Source organism: Schistocerca serialis, chromosome 2, assembly GCF_023864345.2.
Source record: "Schistocerca serialis cubense isolate TAMUIC-IGC-003099 chromosome 2, iqSchSeri2.2, whole genome shotgun sequence".
NCBI lineage: Eukaryota > Metazoa > Arthropoda > Insecta > Orthoptera > Acrididae > Schistocerca > Schistocerca serialis.
Window position 1 is genome coordinate 679549978 of NC_064639.1, and position 23035 is coordinate 679573012.

The 23035-nt window shown below is 44.5% G+C and overlaps 1 protein-coding gene across 2 annotated transcripts in view; it reads right to left on the reverse strand.

The window, feature by feature from the left end:
• The window catches only part of LOC126457786 (H(+)/Cl(-) exchange transporter 7), a 175292-nt gene that overhangs the window by 118788 nt on the left and 33469 nt on the right, over positions 1-23035 (reverse strand). The window contains exon 4 of one of the 2 annotated variants that reach the window (XM_050094370.1): positions 4231-4340. The exons of the other annotated variant lie outside the window; for it this stretch is intronic. Coding sequence (XP_049950327.1) covers positions 4231-4340 — 110 coding nt within the window. The remainder of the gene's footprint in view (positions 1-4230; positions 4341-23035) is intronic. 2 annotated transcript variants of the gene reach the window in all.

Consider the following 23035-nt stretch of genomic DNA (forward strand, 5'->3'; position numbering starts at 1 on the left):
GACGCGCCGGACAAAGTACACACCTCGCAGCTCTAAATTGGTGTGCAGCTCATCATCAGACTGTAAAAGAAGGTCCCTATGGAATATAATACCCTGGACCATATTTAAGCTCTTACGGAGTGTGATGGAAACAGAAACATCCCCCAGCTTGTCACAGGCAAGTAATGCCCTTGACTGGGCAGAAGATGCTGTTTTTATTAAGACTGACCCAGTGCGAGCTTCGGAAAGACTTCCACCTCCCCAAACTTGTCCTCTAAATGTTCCACAAAAAACTGAGACTTCATGGACATGAAAGATTCCCCATCAACTCTCATACAAACGAGGTACCGGGGCGAATAAGCTTCACTGCCATCCTTAGCCTGGCATTCCTCCCATGGTGTGGCCAGGGAGGGGAATGATTTGGGATCATTTCTTAGCATTGAAGTTAGACTTTGCCCACTTAGAGTGCTGGGGGCAGACCACCAGCAAGAGATGACGTACTATGCTTCAAGGCATGTCATCCGCCCTGGAGCCGTCCACTCCGACCAGGTGCCCTCCCCACGGGTGCTACCCAGCCTCAGTAAGAGCCACCTGGCAGGATGGCCATTGCCGGAAGTCCCGATGCCCCAGGGAGACAGGCAGCTACTCCTTGGCATACGTGGTGAGTTAACGGTGCAGGCATCAGCAGAGCGATCCCTGTGTTCTCAGGGGCCTACAACCAACAGGGTACATTGCAGCCCCACCACAATGGACTGGCTACCGTGCTGGATATCAGGTGAAAATAAGTTCATGGTCATCGTCGGCACAGAAAGCGGCACTGCATAGTGCATGGTGGAAAACGCCCAAAAGATGGAGAATGAGTGGGACTGCAGTGCAACGACGAGAAAGTGGGCTGATGATCTCAATGCACGATGGACACAATGCACTATGTAAGGTGCCCTACCCCAATTGGCTCGCTCTTTGGAAAAATTTTGAAGAATATGGGTCAAACCCTACAGGGGACCAACACAAAGGCCGAGACATATGAAACTCCTGTTCGTCACCTCTTACGACAGGTAGGAATACCTCGGGCCTATTCTTATCCCCAGACCCACAGGGGGAAATGTGGAAGATCTGCAAATCAACAGCACCAGTAAAAAATAAAATAAAATCACCTCCCTGTCTGTCTAATGAAGACAGAAATGAGCTTTGATTCTGAAAACAATAGTTACATGAAACTGGACCTGCATTCTTTATATGTGGTGTCTCAGAAGTCAAGAATTTAATTAAAAATTCTTGAGTCCCTGACTTTTCTCCAGCAATTTATTTAGCCAAACACTGTTTTCCCCTAGAATAGTACCACAAATCAAGAACTACCAGTGCAGAAGGTAATTTCACGGGTGTCTATGCACGAGGCAGTAAGAATGTCATTTACAATCCGCCTCATAGATCTACTGGGCAACACCACTTGGGCCACCACACCATAGGATATTGATCTGATGTCCACATTCTCAATTCATTGTATGTATGGAAAAAACAAAGCTCTGCACATCAATAAATGCCGAAAAGAAATGCTTTGATTGTAGTATTAAGTCCCAACTAAAGCATCTCATATCTTACTGAAAAGTAAAAACATGTGGCATTGCAAGCTCAACCAATCATGCAAACTCATAAGTGGATAAAGCCATTGGCAGGTAAAGATTGTGTTTTAGTTCTCTGAAGAATGTTTTTGCTGTATGCTAACAACTACATATAGGACACATGTATTAGCAGTTACACAATATTAATGTGTCTGGAGTCTCTCATAATTTTGTAGCAATACTGAATATGTGATGCACACGTGGTTTATTTGTTAAAAAATGGAAAATAAAGACTAGTCTATTTGTTAATATTATAGGAATCTTGAACAAAGTAAATTGATAAATACTCAGCTGCCTTTCCTTTCACACTGTTGGAACTAAATGGGCACTTAAATGTACATTACAGTATTCTGTGTCGTTCATTATCTCCTGATATGGACAGCAAATATGTGAAAATTCAAATGTTCCACATGTCCTCATTCAGATTTAGCCATATCTGACTAAGCACAGTGGCATCTATCATTTACAGTTTATGACATCAGCAGTGATACTAATACTGAGCATGGAATGTAAATGTACACTTACTTTGACAGGTTATCAAATGTGATGGATCATTGAAAATTTAAGTAGTTTACTCAACTGTCCATCCATCCATTAATCACCTCACTGTCTACATCTACATGATTACCCTACAATTTGCAACCAAGTACCTGGGACAGGGTTCATCAAACCACTTCATGCTATTTCTCTACCGTTATACCCTCGAACAAGGAGTGGAAAAACGAACACTTAAATCTTTCTGTGCAACTTCTGATTTCTCTTATTTTATTATGACTATGAAAGTTTGTGATCAAAATTTCATGAGAAGATCCTGACGAAATGAAAAATGCCTCTGTTTTAAACATTGACACCCCGATTCACGTATCATATCTGGCAAAGTCTCAACAACCATTCCTTAACACCTTGATACAATTATTCACAGTTTCTACAATCTGCTATTCCTTCAGTATGAGCACCAAGCAGCATCATTGTTCAGATTCCACGTCAAACTATACGTCTCACTATAATTGGCTGAGTACGTCAGTTCAGAAGGTCAGAGGAAGGCACTGAAGATACTGTAAATGTTGTGAGATAGTTCCCTCTTTGAAATTCTGAGGTTATCAAGGATAAAGCACAGGGACCTATTTTCTCTTTTTCAGAAATGCTTTTTTGCTATTGCTAGTTTGCAATTTCCCATCCCCTTTATTTTGGACATAGTTAGTTATTTTGCTGCCCAAATACTAAAACTTCTCTACTACTTTTAATGTCTCATTTCCCAATTTTATTCCCTCGGCAGTACTTGATTTCATTGGATTACATACACTACCATTGTTTTAGATTTGATGATATTCATCATACAACCTCCTTTCAAGATACTGTTCATCTCAAGACCATTGTCATCTCTGACAGAATCACAATAAGATCAGCAAATATCCCAGTTTTTATTTCTTCCCCTTTAACTTTAATTTTCTTTTCAAATTTGTCCTTAGTGTCCTTCACACCTTGTTTATTATACAACTAACAGGTTGTAACCTATTCCCCGTTCCATATGCATGTACAGCAGGTAGTAAAAGAAACAAGGAGAAATCAAGAAACAATATATGTTCAAGGGAAAGAAATACAAATGGCAATGACATTCTAGTTTTGTGAGAGATGGACAATGAATTGGGAGACCAGTTAAACAAAATGAACAGAGACTTGCAAATTGGTCATAAGATTAACAGGGACAAAAGTAAAGCAGGTGATGCAGAGGGAATCAGATTAGGACCTTAGAGAGAGAGAGAGAGAGAGAGAGAGAGAGAGAGAGAGAGAGAGAAGAAGAAGAAGAAAACAAAACAACAAACTTGCATAATTTCGGATCTAGAAACACCAGATCCATACTAACACACCCAAGAAAACATTTCCTGTGTGTTGCAAAATATGACTAGATGAGAAATGGCATTTTAAAGCATTTAGTGACAAGACCCTTCAAGATTAATTTACAGAATGTTTTGAGGAAACATCTCAAATACACCTCCCACATGCCCGAGTAGGGATGTTTCACTGCTTTAGTACATTGACAAGCTGCTTGGAGGGGCAGATAACTAGGATGCTACAGCATGTATCATTTTCTGTAGTCTCACATAAAATAAGCGACAAGCCATACTCTGTAAAAGTTATATGAACATCAGAATTTAAGATGTTTAAAAAAATCCCTTGCATAAATAATGTGACCTATAAATCAGAGCATTCATAGAGCACTGAATATTATAACACAGTAAATAAAGAAATTTGACATATGTCACTAGAGAAGACAGCCTCACCAATAGGCCAAAAACAGATTTAAATACTGGAAGATGCACTAGATGAATACAAGTAACTAAAATAATTATGTATTCTTATTTCAATATACAGGAACTGTGAAGCCTCTAATGGACATCATTTCTTCTCTGCACCATGACTCCTCATCTAAAGTGTGTGTAGTACCATAACTTGTCTCTTATCAATTGATACGTACAAATGAAGAGAAAAATTAAGATTTAACTGACTAAGGTAATGTCCACTTGAGGAGACATTTTAGTCATTTACTGGAATCTAGAGAAATTATTATAAATGTGCAGAATAGCTCCTATTCATAATAAAATGAATCTAAGAATGATATGTCTTAACTTACCTCTACATACGCTACTAAGATTGATCCAATAACAACTGGTATTATGTTTGATGCTATCCAAATCAAGAATGGTATGTAGAGACAATAGTTCCACACACATTTGTCAACATCTGACACAAAAGTTAAGAAAAGTACTTTAATTTAACCAATTCTCCAACTAAGAACAAATTATTCAAGAGTTTCAGAAAGTGGCAGTAAAACCATAACATTACACAAAATAAATAAATAAGATACAATAATATACCAGGAATTTCAAACCACAAAACAAGAAACCTAAATTCTTTCAACAGATATAATAAATATTAACAAACAGCACTTCAAGAACATTTATTTTGAAACATTTCAAATGTATGATAGTTGCTGTATTAGTGAAAGACTAATGCACAAGTGAATACATTCATTTAAAAAAGTAAGACACATTATTATGAGAAGGAAAGTTGCTACTCACCTTATAGCAGAGATGCTGAGTTGCAGATAGGCACAACAAAAAGACTCTCACAACTGTAGCTTTCAGCCATTAAGAGGCCTTCGTCAACAATAGACAGACATGCGCACCCATGCACACAGTCTCAGGCAATTGAAACCAGTGGTTGCAGTTGCCTGGGACTGTGTGTGTGTGGGGGGGGGGGGGGGGGGGGGGTGGTATATGGTGAGTAGCAACTTTCCTTCTCATAATATTGTTACATTCCATCCTGGATTTTCCAAAGTAATAGACGTTACTGATAAGCTGTGCTTCCGGTCACCACAGCACATCATTTCTGATGATAAGGTGGAATGAACTGATATTAAGACTTGTGACAACTGGCACATTTCTTAAAATTTTTGTTAGTATTAGATACACTTACGCTATGGTTCCAGAGGTTCTCAAGAGTCACAACTTGGATGGGGGCTGACAGATGTCTAGTAAGCTCAATGACAAGTTGTGCATACAGACTAGCACATCCATTTAGGCATGACATAACATTGAAATGTACAGTTATCTGCCGTGTTTTATTCCATGAAATTGAACCTGGTTGCAACATTACACTACAGAAAACAAAACGCCATCTATGGAGTGGCAATGTATGTCCTTGTGTGCCAAGAGGAAGTTCAAGCCTCAACCAATCATGACCTTTTCACTCTAATCTCTACAATTCCATACTCATTCACATTCACAAACAAAATAGCCCCAAAGATTTCATAGAGGCATAGTTTCACAGTATTCTCTTGGTGTTCCACTGTACAACATTTAGGTAGAAACTCAACCTTTCAAAGCTTGTACCATATAATCAGATGAGTAACTGTGGAGATCAATGTGCTGTAGTGAGCCACAAAACACTAAATAAGTTACATATAGATACCTCTCTCATTGAAGTTGGTGCAAATCTTTGAAAGGACAGTTTATACTTAAATGTGATGATGTGTGAGCACTGAAATAATTTTATCATATAACAAACTGATGTAACCAATGCCACATATGTCTCATAGTCGCCTAAAATAGAGAGCAGCTGTAAACTGAATAGTCCTGTTTTCTCACATCATAGAACAGGGTCCTAACGAGAGGCACAGTGAAGGATCTTCATCTCTCAATTGTAGACAAAAGTAAACTCACATCTGAATTGTTGGTGCCAAGACTACAGCTTTATAATCGGCATTGTTCACTGAAGCATAGTACGCCCACAATGTGTGGGCAGTGTCCCCAGTGTAGATTGGAGATGCCCCAGCAGCAGTACAGCAGCTTTCCAAACCGAACACTTATCATACATTCTCTTTGTGCGTCTCAGACCTTTTTAAAGCTGAGACAATTGTTTATGAAGTCCAGCAACTCATTCCATGATCGTTTCTGAGCTTAAATGCATCTTACGACTGACAAGCACGGCTTGAAAATTTCTCAGCTTCACTCAAAGACAGCAGCACCACATAAACAATTTTTTTTCCCTGGCTTCAACAGGCTCCATGTGAGACTGTAGAAGAATGTGTGTACTACAATTTGCATGAAGATTTGCAAACAGAAAGCTTTGTGAAAGATTGTTGTATTGCTTGCTCACAAAGGATGAGAAACAAATTCACTTGAGAATTTCTGAACTGTGTTTAGCACATTTTCTTAAAAACATGTGATTTTCTGACTGACTGATTAAGTAATTGAGATGGGTTATGGGACCAAACAGCGAGGTCATCATTCCAGTGATTCCACAGTTACTCACCAAATAAAGAGGGTCCGCTAGAAATGGACGGATCCAGTCAGAGGAGTCAAATTATAAAATAATGATGATTAAACACACACAATAAAAGGCATAAAAGGTGAGACCAAATCTAAAAACTGGATAAAGGGCAGTCTTCCCATGGAGGAGTGGTCATGGGGTCCCAGACCGAGAAGACATGTAGGAGGTCCCAACCACAACCACACTGCCCCTGCTCCAAGATAAAGCAAAGCCTCATATCTGGAAGTAAATACCACTTTCACGGAGGAAACTGAGGACCAGTTCAAGCATCCCTAAATTGTCTACTAATAGTAAATTTAAAGAATCAGGGAGACTATACTTAGAATAAAGGGCCAAAGAAGGGGACATTCCACCAATATGTGGGATAACATCAGTCTGGCTCCACAACCACACTGGGAGACGGTCGTTATGTGGGAGGAAACCATGGGCAAGCCTGGTATGACCAATGCATAGATGGCATAGAACAGTGGACTCCATCCGGGAGGAGCAGAAGGAAGAGCAGCAAACTGCAGTAGATTCCTCGATCGTGTGGAGTTTATTATTATGAGCAGTAGCACACCATACGTCATTCCAGTTTTGGGCAAAGATCCTCATACCTGCAGCTGGAATCAAGAAAGGGAAATGGTCAGCCAGTTCATTCCCTAGGATGCCCACTTGGGACCTAGAGAAAGACAACAGAACAGGTAGCACGGCCAAGGGCAGCGAGAAGGCCATGGATAGCAGAGATCAAAGGGTGGCGAGAGTAGCAATAGTCGATAGCCTGCAGGCTGCTCATTGAGTATGAACAAATTAGAACACTGTGGATGGTGGCCTGAGAAACAAAAAGGAGGGCTCTGTGAATGGCTAGAAGCTCTGATGTGAACACACTACATGATCCCAGCAATAAATGGAGCTGTAAGCCAATAGGATTGCTGCTCAGACAAAAATGTTTAAATTTCTTCTTAGTCAAATTCTATAACTAAAACAACAAGAAAATATTCTGAGACGTGAGATAATTTCGAGAGACTACATTAAAGTTGGAACTGGCTCAAGTTATTATAATGCTACTGCTTCACCCTGTATAATGATGAACCAGTGATAAGAGACATTAAACTGTATTTTTGTAATGTAACTATTTGACTTTAGTGAAGATGAGAAGCTTTGACACTCATGTATGGAGATTGTGCTTACATGTGGAGATTGTGATTATTATGAAACTCTGAATTATTTGGGGCACACAACATAGATGTCTTTAGGGTCATACTGAAGCCTGATTAAATTATTGTGGTTCAGTCGAGTAAATACATTAAAAATTGCACTAAAATAAAAGACGTGAAGGAGACATTCACATGCATGCACATGAAGTGATGTGCAATAAAAGTTTGCCCCATATCAGCTCTTAGAAAAATAGAACTAAAAATGGATGTGCCAGCTTCTCTCAAACACTGTAAACCCTCCAACGACTTGTTTAAGATGGAGTTTTGACAACTGGCAGACTTTTAAAATGCATACCAAACTTGTCAGCAGCTACTAGAGGGCAGGTCTCCACTGAAATTAACTGTCTGTCTTTCAGAATGTAACACACACTCAGTGAAAATTTGATGTATTGAAATAAATACTTCACAAGTTCCATATACTGATAAGCCCTCTCAGTGGAGTAAAAAGCATGTTTTAGAGGACAATGGCTTGTACAGTGATACCACTTCATCCTCTCTCCATGACTGGAAAGAGGAGTGTCACAACCGAACAGCTGGTTTCACAGATGACAGCTTATTTCCTGACACTTCCAGCCACTCGTCCTCCCAATAATTTACATCCCAGTTAAACAGCAAAAGAATGGCTCACAGGGTTACAGCACATGTTATGGCAATATGTCCTCGACATGTTCCCTTGGCTGCAGAGACAGCTTTCTCCTATCCCTGGAATCATTGTCGTCTTAGTATCCTGCAGAATACTACTTCCTCGGCTTGGTCACCAACATGCATAAAGGGGGTCCTGAAGCATCTGTATCATTTTATGGCTACATCTGTGAAATAATTGAGGGCACTGGAATAGATGAGAAAATTCTTCCTTCTACCTTATCTGCCCCAGCACCTCCACACAGCAAGAACAGCAATGAATTTTTATTTATTGTTTGTATTCAGTACAATCAGAAGAATATATTATTAAATTTGTATGTGATTTGCAGCCCCGCAACCAAAATCAGACCACAACTACCGGCCAATGCCCTGCCAGCTCAGCAGCATCAGCAAACATGGCTCTTACAACTGGCACTTCCGCATTAGGAATGTCACATCGGCTTCTGTTGCACGAGCGACCAACTGACCGACCTACCTATTATGCCACACCAGACCATCACCGCGCTCCAGATGTTTCGACGAGTCCTCGATACAGGAGGCCTTCTGCAGCTGTCAGCAAGTGGAAACAGGATTTAAACCAGCAGGACCAGCCCGTCAGTAAATTGCCACAGCTGGGCCATCCAGTAATGCATATCTGAGTTGATCATTGTTTCATCTATGACTCTGCCTCCACTGGGCTGTGAACCAATGACTGCTGCCTGAGTGTCCAACCAGGGCACCGTAACTCTGCCTCGCTGCCACACCACCACAACACAGCCACAAGCTGCCTGTGTGTTGTGGTAGCCGGGCTGCCGCTGCCACCTGTGGAAATCGCCTGCATCAGCATGGCCGTATCAGTGTGATGGGGCCTGAGTATCACTTCCTGTCCTGGCCTACAGCCTGGCTGTTTCAGATGTGCTGAACCATGTCTGTTCATTTTCATCAAAAAAATGTTCTATTACCTGACTGCCTTCTTTGCCCATTCTCTCCCCAACCTCCATACAGAACCACTCACTACCCAGCAGTAAAAGCCTGTTACGGATGACTCTCGAGGTGGAAAAGACCTGGAGACATTGGAAGGTTTCTGCGTGATTATATAATTGTAAGACAGATTTTGGAAACATTTTAAGCTGTAAGACATTTCCAGGGGCAGATGTGGACCACAATTTATTGTGTCATGAACTGCAGATTAAAACTACAGAAATTGCAGAAAGGTAAGAAATTTAGGAGACAAGGTCTGGGTAAGATGAAAGAACCAGAGGTGTTTGAGAATTTTAGCGGGAACATTAGGCAACGACTGACTGAAACAGAGGGAAGGAATACAGTAGAAGACAAATGGGTAGCTTTTAGAAATGAAAGAGTGAAGGCATCAAATAGGTAAAAAAACAAAATCACGATCAGGTAGCAACACAGGAGACACTGAATTTAACTGGTGAAAGGAGAAAATATAAAAATGTAGCAAATGAAGCAGGTGAAAGGAAATATAAGCATCTAAAAATGATACTGACAGAAAATGAAAAATAGCTTAGCAGGAATGACTAAAGGACAAATGGAAGGATATAGAACCACACATAACTAAGGAAAAGATAGATACCACCTACAGCAAAATTAAAGAGGCCTTTCTAGAAAAGAGAAGCAGTTATATGAAAAACCAGAACCAAGCAAAGAAGAGAAAGCTGAAAGGAGGATGTAGAGCAACCATATACGGGAAATAAATTTGAAGGTAAAACTATAGAAAGGAAATATGAAGTAGATGAAGCTGAGATGACAGATTATAATGTGAGAAGAATTTGACAGAATCGAAAGAACTAATTCAAAATGAGGCCCCTGGAGTAGACGATATTCCTTCAGAACTATTGATGTCCTTAGGACAGCCAGCCATGACAAAACAATTCTATCTAGTGTGCAAGCCGTATGAGACAGACAAACTACCCTCAGACTTCAAATAGAGTGTAATTCCAAAGAAAGTAGTTGCCGACAGGTGTGAATAACTATTAGTTTAATAGGTCATGTTTGCAAAATACTAATACGAATTCCTTACGTAAGGATGGAAAGCATGGTACATGCTGATCTCTGAGAAGTTCAGTTTTGATTTCGGAGAAATGTAGGATCACATGAGGCAATACTGACCCTATGACTTATCTTAGAAGACAGGTTAAGGGAAAGCATACCTACATTTATGCATTAGTATATTTGGAGAAACCTTTTTACAATACACTCTTTGAAATGTTGAAGGTAGCAGGGAACACATGATTAATTATAACTTTTACAAAAACCAGGCAGTAGTTATAACAGTAAAAAGACATGAAAAGGAAGCAATGGTTAAGAGGAGAGTGAGACATGGTTATAGCCTATCCCTGATGTTACTCAATCTGTACACTGATCAAGCAGTAAAGAGAAGCAAAGGAAAATTCTGAGTAGGAATTAAAGTACAAGGAGAAGAAACAAACATTTTGAGGTTTGTCGATGACATCGTAACTCCATCAGAGACAGCAATTTGGAAGAGCACCTGAACGGGATGGACAGTGCCTTGTAAGAAGGTTATAAGGTTAAGCAAGGATAATGAAATGGACTAGAGTTACATCAGATGATGCTGTGGGAATTGGATTTGAAAATGAGACAAAGTAGTAAAATTTTGTTAATTGGGCAGCAGCACAACTGACAATGTCTGAAGTAGAGGATATAAAATGTGCACTGACAATGTCAAGGAAAGTATTTCCGAGACAAATTTGCTGACATCAAATATAGATTTAAGTGTTAGGAAGTCTTTTCTGAATTTGTCTGGAATATAGCTTTGTATGCAAGTGAAATGTGGGCAACAAAAGATTCAGACCAGAAGAGAACAGAAGCTTTCAAGACGTAGTAGTACAGAGAAGACCATATGGTAGATAATTTAACTATTGAGGAGATGCCAAATATAATTGGGGAGCAAAGAAATTTGTGGTGCAACCTGGCCAAAATAGGTATTTGGTTTATAGAGCACATTCGGAGACATCAAGGGATTACAACTTTAGTACTGCATGGGAGTGTTGGAGTAAAAATTGTAGAGGAAGATCAAGAGATTAATACAATAAGCAGTTTCAAAAGGATATCAGTGGGTGGGTGGGTGGGTGGGTGGGTGGGTGGGTGTTTGAGTGGGGGGAGGGGAGGGATGAGAGGGGGGCCAAACAGTGAGGTCATTGGTCCCATGATCCTAGGTAGCAGAAACTAAGGGAACAACAACAACAACAGCAGCAGCAGCACAACTCTGTCACTGGGAAAGGAAAATGGGTTGGTTGGTTGTGATTTAAATGAGAGGGGGGGGGGGGGGGGGGGAGGAGAGAAGGGACCAAACTGTGAGGTCATCGGTCCCTTGTTCCCTGTAAAATAATTACACAAGGGAAAGAAGAAAAGAAAGGAGACATACAGCACAACAACAGGAGAAAGAAGGAACCAGAAGAACGACAGAAGGACGACCAACACTACCATGGACAAAACAGAAAAAGAAACCCACAGAGAGAAGTAAAAAACAGGTAGAAGGGGTAAAAACAAGAGAGCAGATTGATGATCATGGCTGGCTGACCACAAGAATAAAAAGCAAAAGCCAGCCACTCTGCGACATATTAAAACACCTACCCTAAAAACATTAGAGTGGAGAACACAAAGGGACAAAGGACAAGCACTAAAACTTATACAGAATGATAAAACCCACAGTCACGTATAAAACGTAAAACTAAATTAGTCGATGAGGCATTGTCAGCTAAAAATTAATGGCAATGAGTCTGGTAACTCAAGAGTCTATCGCAGGGCAGTCAAAGAAGGACAGCTCACCAAGATACGGGCCACTGTCATCCGGGCACCACACTGACACTGAGGTGGGTCATCAATGCGCAGGAGGTAGCCACATGACACCCAAGTGTCGCTGATGCAGAGCTGGCAGAGGACCACACAGTCCCTGCGACAGGCCCGCATGGAGGACTGTCACACATTCATAGTCTCCTTAATGGCATGCAGTTTGTTGTGCAAGCTGAAGTAATGCCATTTCGTCTCCCAAAACCACAAAACCTTGCAGCGTAGTACTGAACGCAGGTCAGCTGCACAGAAGCTGATCTCCATAAGCGGTTTCCGCATAGCCTGTTTGGCCAGCCTGTCGGCAAGTTTGTTGCCTGAGATTCTGACATGACCTGGGGTCCAGACAGACACCACTGAAAGACTGGACCGTTCCAGGGCATAGATGGACTCCTGGATGGTCGCTACCAAAGAACGATGAGGTTAGCACTGGTCAATAGCTTGTAGGCTGCTCGTGGAGTCAGTACACAGAGGAAATGACTCCCCAGGGCATGAACGGATGTGCTCAAGAGCATGAGATATAGCCACCAGCTCTGCAGTGAAAAAACTGCAGCCATCAGACAAGGAATGCTGTTCAATACATCCTCCGTGAACATATGAGAAGCCAACATGACCATCAGCCATCGAGCTGTCGGTGTAAACCACTTCGTGGCCTCGGTACATGTCAAGAATCAAGAGGAAGTGGCAGCAGAGAGCCACGGGATTAACTGAGTCCTTAGGGCCATGTGAAAGGTCCAGGCAAAGCTGCGGCCTGGGTGTACACCATGGAGGTGTATGTGACTGGACTGGGTGGTAAAGGCAAGGACTCTAGTTCGGAAAGAAGGGATCGGACATGAATTGCAATTGGAAGCTCTGACCGGGGCTGCCAATGTGGAAGATGAACCGCCATGGGTGGAAAAAGGAGACGGTGATTCGGATGTGTAGGAGAATTACGAACGTGTGCAACACAACTGGCCAGCACTTGTGCATGCCTAACATGCAGTGGAAGAACTCCTGCCTCCACAAGGATGCTGGTCACTGGACTCGTCCTAAAAGCTCCTGTCGCTAGGTGAACACCACAGCGGTGCACTGGGTCGAGTAAACGCAACTCTGAGGGTGCCGCTGAACCATAAACCAGACTCCCATAGTCAAGGTGGGATTGAACAAGGGCTCTGTAGAATTACAGCAGCGTATAGCGACCTGCAACCCAGTGGTGTTGCTCAGACAGTGGAGGGCATTGAGATGCTGCAAGCATTTCCACTTAAGCTGACAAAGGTGAGGAAGCCAAGTCAATTAGGCATTGAAAACCAGTACTAAGAATTGATATGTCTTGAGTGGATCATCATTGAGGTAAAGTTCTGGTTCTGGACGAACGGTGCGATGCCGACAGAAGTGCATAACACACAATTTGTGGCCAAAAACTGGAAAACGTGGGCTAGAGCCCATGACTGCACCTTGTGGATGGCTCCCTGTAGGCGCTGCTCAGCAACACCAGTACTGGTGGAGCAGTACAAAATGCAGAAGTCGTCTGCATACAAAGAAGGTGAGACAGGCAGCCCTACAGCTGCTGCTAGGCCATTAATGGCCACTAAAAGTAGAGACACACTCAATACAGAGCCTGCGGGACCCCATTCTCCTGGATATAGGGGAACTATAGGAAGCACCAACTTAGATGCACAAAGTATGAAGCAAGAGGAAATGCTGGATAAAAATCAGGAGTCAGCCGTGGAGACCCCACTCATATAATGTGGCAAGGATATGATGCCGCCAGGTCATGTCATCCATTTTTCACAAATAAAAAAAGACAACAACCAGGTGTTGGCATCTTGAAAAGGCTGTTCAGATGAGACACTAGGTACAAAAGATTATCAGTGGTAGAGCGACCCTGGCGAAAGCTGCCCTGACATGGAGCCAGTAGGCCACGTGACTCCAGGATCCAACCCAACCACCAACACACACCATATGTTCCAGCAGCTTACAAACAACGTTGGTGAAGCTGACGGGCCGATAGCTATCCCCATTAAGCGGGTTTTTACTGGGTTTGAGCACCGGAATGACTGTGTTCTCCCGCCATTGCGATGTAAATACGCCATCGCAGCAGATCTGGTTGAAGATGACGAGGAGACATCGCTTGCAGTCAGATGAAATATGTTTAATCATCTGACTGTGGATCCGATCTGGCCCAGGAGCCGTGTCGGGGCAACGTGCAAGGGCACTGAGGAGGTCCTACTCTATGAATGGGGCATTATAGGGCTCACTGTGCCATGTAGTGAATTAGAGGACTTTCCCTTCCATCCGCTGTTTTAGAGTGCGAAAGGCTGGGGGGTAATTCTCCGACACCGGGGACAGCTGTTGGGGCCTGGTACCCGAAAACACATTTAACCTTTGCCCAGACTTGGGAAGGTGATGTGTGGCAACCAATGGTGGAGATTATCTCTCCCAACACGCCTTCTTCCATTGTCTGATAAGCTGGCGAACATGGGCACAGAACCGTTTAAAGGCTATGAGGTGCTCTAGGGAAGGGTGCTGCTTATGCCACTGTAGAGCTCGCCAACGCTCCTTAATTGCTTCAGCGACTTCCAGTGACCACCAAGGGACTGCCTTACCTCTTGGGCACCCTAAATAGTGAGGGATCGCATTTTCTGCTGCAGAAACAATTGTGCTGGTAACCTGCTCAACCATCAATCGATGTTACCGTGTGGGGGAGATTCAGCGGTGACAGAAGAGGTGAAAGTTCCCCGGTCCACCTTGTTTATATCCCATCTGGTCAGACGTCCGTGGACCTGATGCCGGGGCAGTGACAGGAAGATGGGGCAGCGGTCACTCCCACACAGGGCATCATGTGCTCTGCAGTAGATAGATGGGAGAAGTCCTGAGCTGCAGATTAATAAATCAATGGCCAAGTCACTACCATGAGCCACACTGAAATGTGTGGCGGCTCCAGTATTTAAGAGGCAGAGGTCCAACTGAGACAGTAAGGTTTCGACATCTCTGCCTCTGCCAGCAAGCACGGTGCCACCCCACAAGGGGTTATGGGAGTTAAAATTTCCCAAACATAGGAAAGGTTTAGGGAGTTGATCAATCAGTGCAATTAATACATTCACAGGTACTGCACCATCTGGAGGAAGATATACATTGCAGACAGTTATTTCCTGCATCAGGCTTATTCTGACAGCCACAACTTCAATAGGAGTTTGAAGGGGCACAGGTACACTGCATACTGAGTTCAGGACATAGATACAAACTCCACCTGACACACTATTATAGTCACTACGGTTCTTGTAACATCACCTATAGCCGTGGAGGGCAGGGGCCCACATTGCCATGAACCAGGTTACCTGGAGAGCAATGCAGAAAGCAGGTGTACAGCTTCACACATGACATAGCTCAGCCATGCAGTGGAAAAAACTGCCCCGAATCCACTGGAGGATGATATCATGAGACTGGGAAGACATGGAACATTCAATGAGGCAGTTTACACAGCACGGTCACCTGCAGCCACTGGCTTTTTGCCTGAGCAGTCTATATCCATTGTGTCTGAAGGTCCAGTGAGATCGAAGTCCTCAGCGGACGCCAGAATCTCCACCTCATCTGCAGAGACAGAGGTTGTAGGTAGCGGTAATGTGGGGGCCACCACAATTCCCTTGATCTTTGCAACCTTCTTTTTGGATTTCTCTCACTGGTCTTTGGGTTTCCCTGGATGGGAGGACTTCACTGATTCAGTCTCTCGGACTGACAATGAGCGTGAAGCTGTACGACCAGCTGCTCTTGGGCTCTTCAGCCACTCGGGGTGTTGTCTTTCCCACTAGCAGAAAACAAAGAAGGGAGTGATCCAAGGGACCCCTTCCTAGACAGAGGAGCTGAAGAAGACTTACGTTTCTCCAGCTCAGAAGGGGAGGGGGGGGGGGACTGATATCCCCAATGGTTCGGGGGAGAGTTGCTCCTGAAGTAGGTGGTGCGGAAGCAACATGGAGGGAAGTGGCCCCCCATCATCAAGAGGGCAGCTGTAGTCTTCTGGTTCTGATAGGTGACAGGAATGTGAGGAACTGATGGGGCGACAACTGCTCTCGTAGCTGCGGCATAAGAGCTCGTAGCCACAGGATGTCAGCGCTCAAATTTCCTCTTAGCCTCAGCATAGGTCTGTCGGTCCAGTGTCTTGTACTCCATGATTTTCCTTTCTTTCTGGAGAATCCTACAGTCAGGCGAGCAAGGCTAATGGTGCTCTTCTCTGCAGTTGACACAAATGGGAAGCAGACTACATGGAGTATTGGGATGTGATGGACATCCACAATTTTGACATGTAACACTGGAAGTACAGCGGGAAGACATATGGCCGAACTTCCAGCACTTAAAGCACTGCATCAGGGGACGGATATATGGCTTTACATCACAGCGATATACCATCACCTTGACCTTCTCGGGTAATGTGTCACTCTCGAAGGCCAAGACGAAAGCACCAGTGGCAACTTAATTATCCCTCGAACTCCTCATCACTCTAAACTGGCGTGCAGCTCGTCATCAGACTGCAAAAGAAGGGCCCTGTGGAATATGATACCCTGTACCATATTTAAGCTCTTATGGGGCATGATGATAACAAACATCCCCCAACTTGTCACAAGTGAGTAATGCCCATTACTGGGCGGAGGATGCTGTTTTTATCAAGACTGACCCAGAGCGCATTTTGGAAAAGTCCTTCACCTCCCCAAACTTGTCCTCCACATGCTCCAAAAAAAACTGAGACTTGATGGACATGAAAGATTCCCCATCAACTCTCGTACAAACGAGGTACCGGGGCGAATAAGCTTCACTGCCATCCTTAGCCTGGCATTCCTCCCATGGTGTGGCCAGGGAGGGGAATGATTTGGGGTCATTTCTTAGCATTGAAGTTAGACTCTGCCCACTTAGAGTGCTGGGGGCAGACCACCAGCAAGAGATGACGTACTATGCTTCAAGGCATGTCATCCGCCCTGGTACCACCCACTCCGACTAGGGGCACTCCCCACAGGCGCCACCCAGCCTCAGCAAGGGCCACCTGGCAGGATGGCCATTGCCGGGAGTCCCGATGCCCCAGGGAGATGGGCATCTACTCCTTGGCATATGTGGGGCGTCAACGTCGCAGGCATCAGCAGAGCAATCCCAGTGTTGTCAGGGGCCTAAACCAACTGGGTACATGACGGCCCCACCACACAGTCATCATCGGTGCAGAAAGCGGCACTGCATAGTGCATGGTGGAAATCGCACCTAGGAAGATGTCCTCACACAACAGATGAAGAATGAGTGGGACTGCAATGCGACGACGAAGGGTGGGGGAGAGATGAGGGTAAGGGTGGGAGGTGGGGGGGGGGGGGGGGGTGGTTCTCAGAGCATACGCTGACAAGGCACCAGCACTGTTCCCGACCCATCCCAGTGCTCACACTGTAACTTACTCAGGCACAACAGGGACAACACTGGAGGAAGAAGGCACAAGGAAAGAGGAAATAAAATGTCACAAAAAAGCGGACAAAATGTAGTGAGGAAGGGGGTGGGCGGGGGTGGGCGGGGGGGGGGGGGGGGGGGGGACCTGGCCAGCATGGAGTCAAGGCTGAAAGCCTCAAAACCCCTAAATCTGGGAGAACAAACCACTTTTGTGAAGAAGAAGAGTGACAAGGAGAGTGGGAGCACATATTTAGTTTTAATGGCAGTCCAACAAAATATGGATCATTGTGAGTGGGGGCCTCGCAAATACATAGGCGGGTGGGGGGCAGCTCATTATGTAGTAAAAAGCCATGGGCCAATCTGGTATGGCTGATACAAAGACGGCAGAGGATGGCAGTTTCCCACTGGTAGAGGTGGAAGGAAGAATGCCATGTGCTGAGAGTCCCCTTAATTGCACAAAATTCATTGTATACCGCACCTTTGAAGAGTCAGCTGATGACTCAGCAAAAGGAATTTGAAACAGACACTAATCCACACCTGGAGGGGTCACAGAGAACCGAGGAAGGGGTTTGGGGAATAGATGGATGGGTGGTTGGATGGTTAAAGGGACCTAACTACTACATCACCAGTCCCTTTTTTCTCAGACAGGCATGTCTATATGACTGTATAATATAGATAGTCTGCCACACGAAACCCAGGCGAAGAAAACCCCAAAGTCTATATCAAAGGTCAAAAAAGCTGAGATACAGGTCAAAAAGAAGAAAAAGAGACAGAGGATGAAAGTCAGGCAAGGTGCCCAATCTAGGAAGCAAGAGGGAGCCACTGAAAGCAGGGTGCAGTGAGGGGACATACACCCCTAACCCCACCGCTTACCAGAGGTATTCCACTCAGAAATTGCATAGGGTAGACTAGCAACACAGACTGGGCATGAGAAGCACACAGAGAGAGAGAAGATAAAGAAGACTAACAAATAACGCAAGAGAAAATAAGAAGAGTAAAAGCACAGATAGGGTGACGACTGGGCTGGACCACCAAGTTCAGACAGCTACAGCCTAATCTGGGCAGAGGATGCAACAAAAGTGTTCTACCAATGACAATGGGGTGAGTCCTTGTGACAGAGCAGATGACCATGAGTCAGCCAGGTATGACCAATGTGGAGCTGGCAAAGGACGGTAGCTTCCTTGCAAAAGTAAACTGATTGTTGTGAATATCAAGAGTACCAACCAACAAGAAACAATCTTGCATTGTTGTAGAGATGAGAAATACGAAATCCTACTAAGGGAAATTTTCTATAGCTTGGAAGCCTAAGGAGGGGGGGGGGGGGGGGGGGGGGTTGTTGGACCCATAATAAGTTTATTTATTTTTTCTTTCAAAGCAGGAATTTTCTATAAAATATATTGACACTAACATTTCATAAAATAGCCTACAAATAACAACTCAAAAGGAATATGTAGTATGCAAGTTACTTGGGCAAAATCAGGGGACATAAAAAAATTGTGGGTTCAACGAACCTCCTCCCCCCCCCCCCCCTTAGGCGTCCTAGGGTTAACAGAGAAAAATGGTGTGACTTACTGAGTGATAACTGTCCACCTCTAGAGAGTGCTTACCTGGTTTCAGTACTGGGACAATGATGCTTTATCACCATTGCCATGGGAACTCACCCTCACTCCAAATGCAGTTAAAGATGGCAAGGATAGGACTGACAATCCACCGGTAGGTGCTTGGTCATTTGGTTGGGGATGTGGTCCAGTCCTAGGGCTAGGCAGAGAAGAGTTGAACGATCTGCGTCCCAAGAGGTGTGTGTGGTCAAGGAAGTAAAGGACAGAGTTTATGCAAACAGCCATTCTTCATAAAGCAGATACGGGGCAATCAAGTAAGCTTGTTGTCAAAAAGGAGACCCAAGAAATGAGACTGGGGGGGGCCATGGTCAGGTGTTGGGCATAGAGATAGAGCTCCAGGTCAGGATGAACCATACTGCAGCGACACGTGCACCACCTGCAATTTAAGAGAGAATTGAAAACCGTGTGATCGAATCCATGCAGAAGCAAGCTGGATGGCACCCTGGAGCTGTTGCTCTGCAGAGGCCACCAAGTGGGGACTAGCCTAGACACATATCACCCACATACAGAGCCGGGGTGACCAATAGAGATGAGGAAAACAAAAGGACACTTAATATGAAACCCTGTGGAATGCCATTCTCCTGGTCTGTGGAGAGTTCACAATGGTCCCAGTCTGAACTTGTAATGACCATGGATACAGGAACTGGGGAATGAAAATTGGGAGGTGGCCCCAAACACGTCACTTGTGGAGTGTAAGGAAGACGTGATGGCATTAAGCTCTGTCTTCGGCTGTACAAAGCTCGAAGAAAGCTGCAACGAGATGATGGCACTAAATAAAGACCTGCTGAACAGTGATTTCCACCTGAAGCAGATGATCAATCAGAGACCATCCTTTAGGAAAGCCACACTGGAAGGACAACAGGTCCGGTAATTTGAGGACCGAACAAGTGCCCTGAAGCCACCAACCCGTCAAATAACTTGCAGGGCACATTGGTCAGACTAACTGGTCGATAATTATCAAGCGACAACAGACTTTAACCGAGCTTACGGACAGGTACCACAATATTTACTCTCCATTGAGAGGGAAAAAACACCTAGGAGCCATAGTTAAACATCCAGAGGAGGTACTGTTGTCATGGAGGATTGTGATGTTGAAGCAACTGATTATGAATATGATCAGGGCCATGGGTTGAACTATGGGAAGAGGGTAGGGCCAGAAATAGTTCACATTCAGTAGAAAGTTTATTGTAGGATTCCACATAACAAGTGTAAAAACATAAATGGAAGCTTTAGCCCACTGTTTCCAGAGGAGGAAGCTGGCCAGTAAAGAGGATGATACAGATGTCATCACAAAATGGATTGCAAAGTGTTCTGTGAGAACCAATTGATCTGCACAAAGGCCAACCTGGGGGCCCAGGATGGAGGACAGACACTGGCAACCTCAGAGGGCGTGCAGCATGGCTCACGCCCATGACAAGGGGACAGAAAAACTTAGTGAGGAGACAAAGCATTGTTCTGTTAAAGGTAATATGACCAGCCAAGGACAGGTAAGACTAAAGGCATTGCAAGGCTCGACAGCCATCACAGTTGGTGATGGCAATTTCCATGCACCACCACGAAACTGGGAGGGGGCGAAAGAGGCCAACTGAGTGGCAGACAGCAATGCCAGCAGCATGAACAATCTTACTGCACCCATCACAAATGACTTCAATACAACCTGACAAAGAAGGTGTGAACATGAACTGAGTGGTATATAGAGGCCAATCGGCACAATGGGAAGCCTAGTGGGGCGACTTGGCTATCGGGAGATGGGTAGGGAATGAGAAAAACGATGGGAAGTGGTCCCTATTGCAGAGTTCATCATGCAGTGACCAGTGTAATGAATGGAGAAGGGGAGGGCAAGTGAGTGAAAGATTAATGGCATACAACCCACATAGGGTGAAGGGCATTAAAATCTGCAAGAGGAGGAAGGGAGGGCGCGGCGAGTTCCTGAAAGAAGGCAGTCGGGGCAGTGGGCTTAGATGGCTTCTCAGGAGGGAGACAGATTGCAAACCATGATTGCAGAGTCCAAGTGGACTCTGACAGCAACCACTTCAACATGTTACAAAAGGGGGACCCATGCACTAACAACATCTGTATGGACAAACATGCAAATGCCACCAGGAGCCCTAGGTTCTGACAGAAAGCTCTAAACCCACAAAGGGTCAGTGAGTGAGCATCAGTAAAACGAGATCCCTGTAGAATGATACAAGCTGCAGAAACAAAAGACTGCTACTCCAGAAGGTACTGGTAGAATGGTAGTATCTGTTACAATTCTATTGCATAAGCACGGAATGGGGATCGAAATGGAAGGCGAATGGGCCAAACTCAGTCCTGCCGGCAGGTCACTATCAATCGCCAAGGTCAGAGCATCACCCAAAAATGAGAGGCCAAAATCAGGTTATGTGTGGAAGGGGGTGGGGGGGAGGGGGAGAGAGAGAGGGGGGGGGGGGGAGAGAGAGAGAGAGAGAGAGAGAGAGAGAGAGAGAGAGAGAGAGAGAGAGAGAGAGAGCAGGCTTCAGCAAGATCTGGAACGGAGAAAGCTGGTGACTTTGGGGGGGGGTGGGGGGGGGGGCACAGACTGTGGGAGGAGGGTTCCATCATTGACAAATGCTTAGGAGGAGGACACTTCCTGACCAGGTAGGGGGAGCGGCACACAGAGGAGAGGATGTGGGACTGTAGGGAAGGGGGAGAGGAAGGACATAATAGAGACAAAGTCAAACATCATAGACACAGGGTGAAGACAGTCATATTTCTGACAAGCCTCGAAGTAGGATAAATGATCAAGGGACTTATACTCCTCCGTGTTCTTTTCCTTCATATAAACTGGGCAATCCGGCAAGTGTGGGGAGTGATGGTGGTGGTGATTAATGTACATGGGCTGCAGAACACAGAGGTTCACCTCATGGACTGGGCATCCACATTCATAGGACATTGTACAACAGGGAGACATGTGCCCGAAACACAAATACCAAAAATACCTCAAAGGTACCTGGGTGTACAATGTACAGCAATAAACTGTAACCTTGACATGTAGGTTCTCCTCAGAACCTCTATACACTGACTCATCCATCATGATGCTGTACGCAGAATCTGAACTCACCTCTAAAAAGACTACATGGTGCCATTGCTGTGACCAGTTTTGTTGTTGTTGTTGTTGTTGTTGTTGTTTATGGGTATGCCACTGTTTACACCCCTAACACTACTGTTGTCTGAAGGGAAGCTGTGAAATGGTGGCTGTGTTTACAGTCCACAATACTCCAGACTTCACCACCGTCCGTGTGGATGTCTGTCTTGCTCCAAACAGGCCCAGTTTGTGATTCGAGCAAAGCATATGCCATGGCTGTATACTCCTGCTCAGCCGAGGGCACAATATGTCTGTCACTCTGGGCGCTAGGTGCATGGGGTCTTCGAGATACTAGATGATGCTGAGTATGGCCCTCCTGAACCCATTGATTCCATATTCACATAGCAGACACACGATTTTTAATATACCAAGCAGTAATATCACTGAGTGTCAAACAACATTCTCAATATGTCACAATCCTACAGCAATATAGTTCTGAAACATTTTTATGTTTCTCCTTCTTACACGAGATCTAACACGAGCTTCTCAAAAACAACCAACTTTCCTACCTAACTTACATGGTTGCACTGAAATCCTGATAATCTGCCTATCCAAACATGCAGTAAATTTCTTGCCAATTTGAATGTCATCTTCATGGTGATGCATTTTAAAGGCCAGCACCACATTTTCAACACCAGTTTCTAAAAGACAGCCCTTTGCACAAATCACAATGGGCCTCGTTGCTCTCAAGTAGTAATTAGAGATTTGTTCCATAGGTGAGTGAGCAGTAGTATGGTGTACAAGTAACTGCGGAACTGTAAAGTCTTTTATGCTTGCCACACCATGAGGATTTGCCATCTGACAGAGTAGCAGTTCCCGAGCTTTAGCACAGATTCTGTG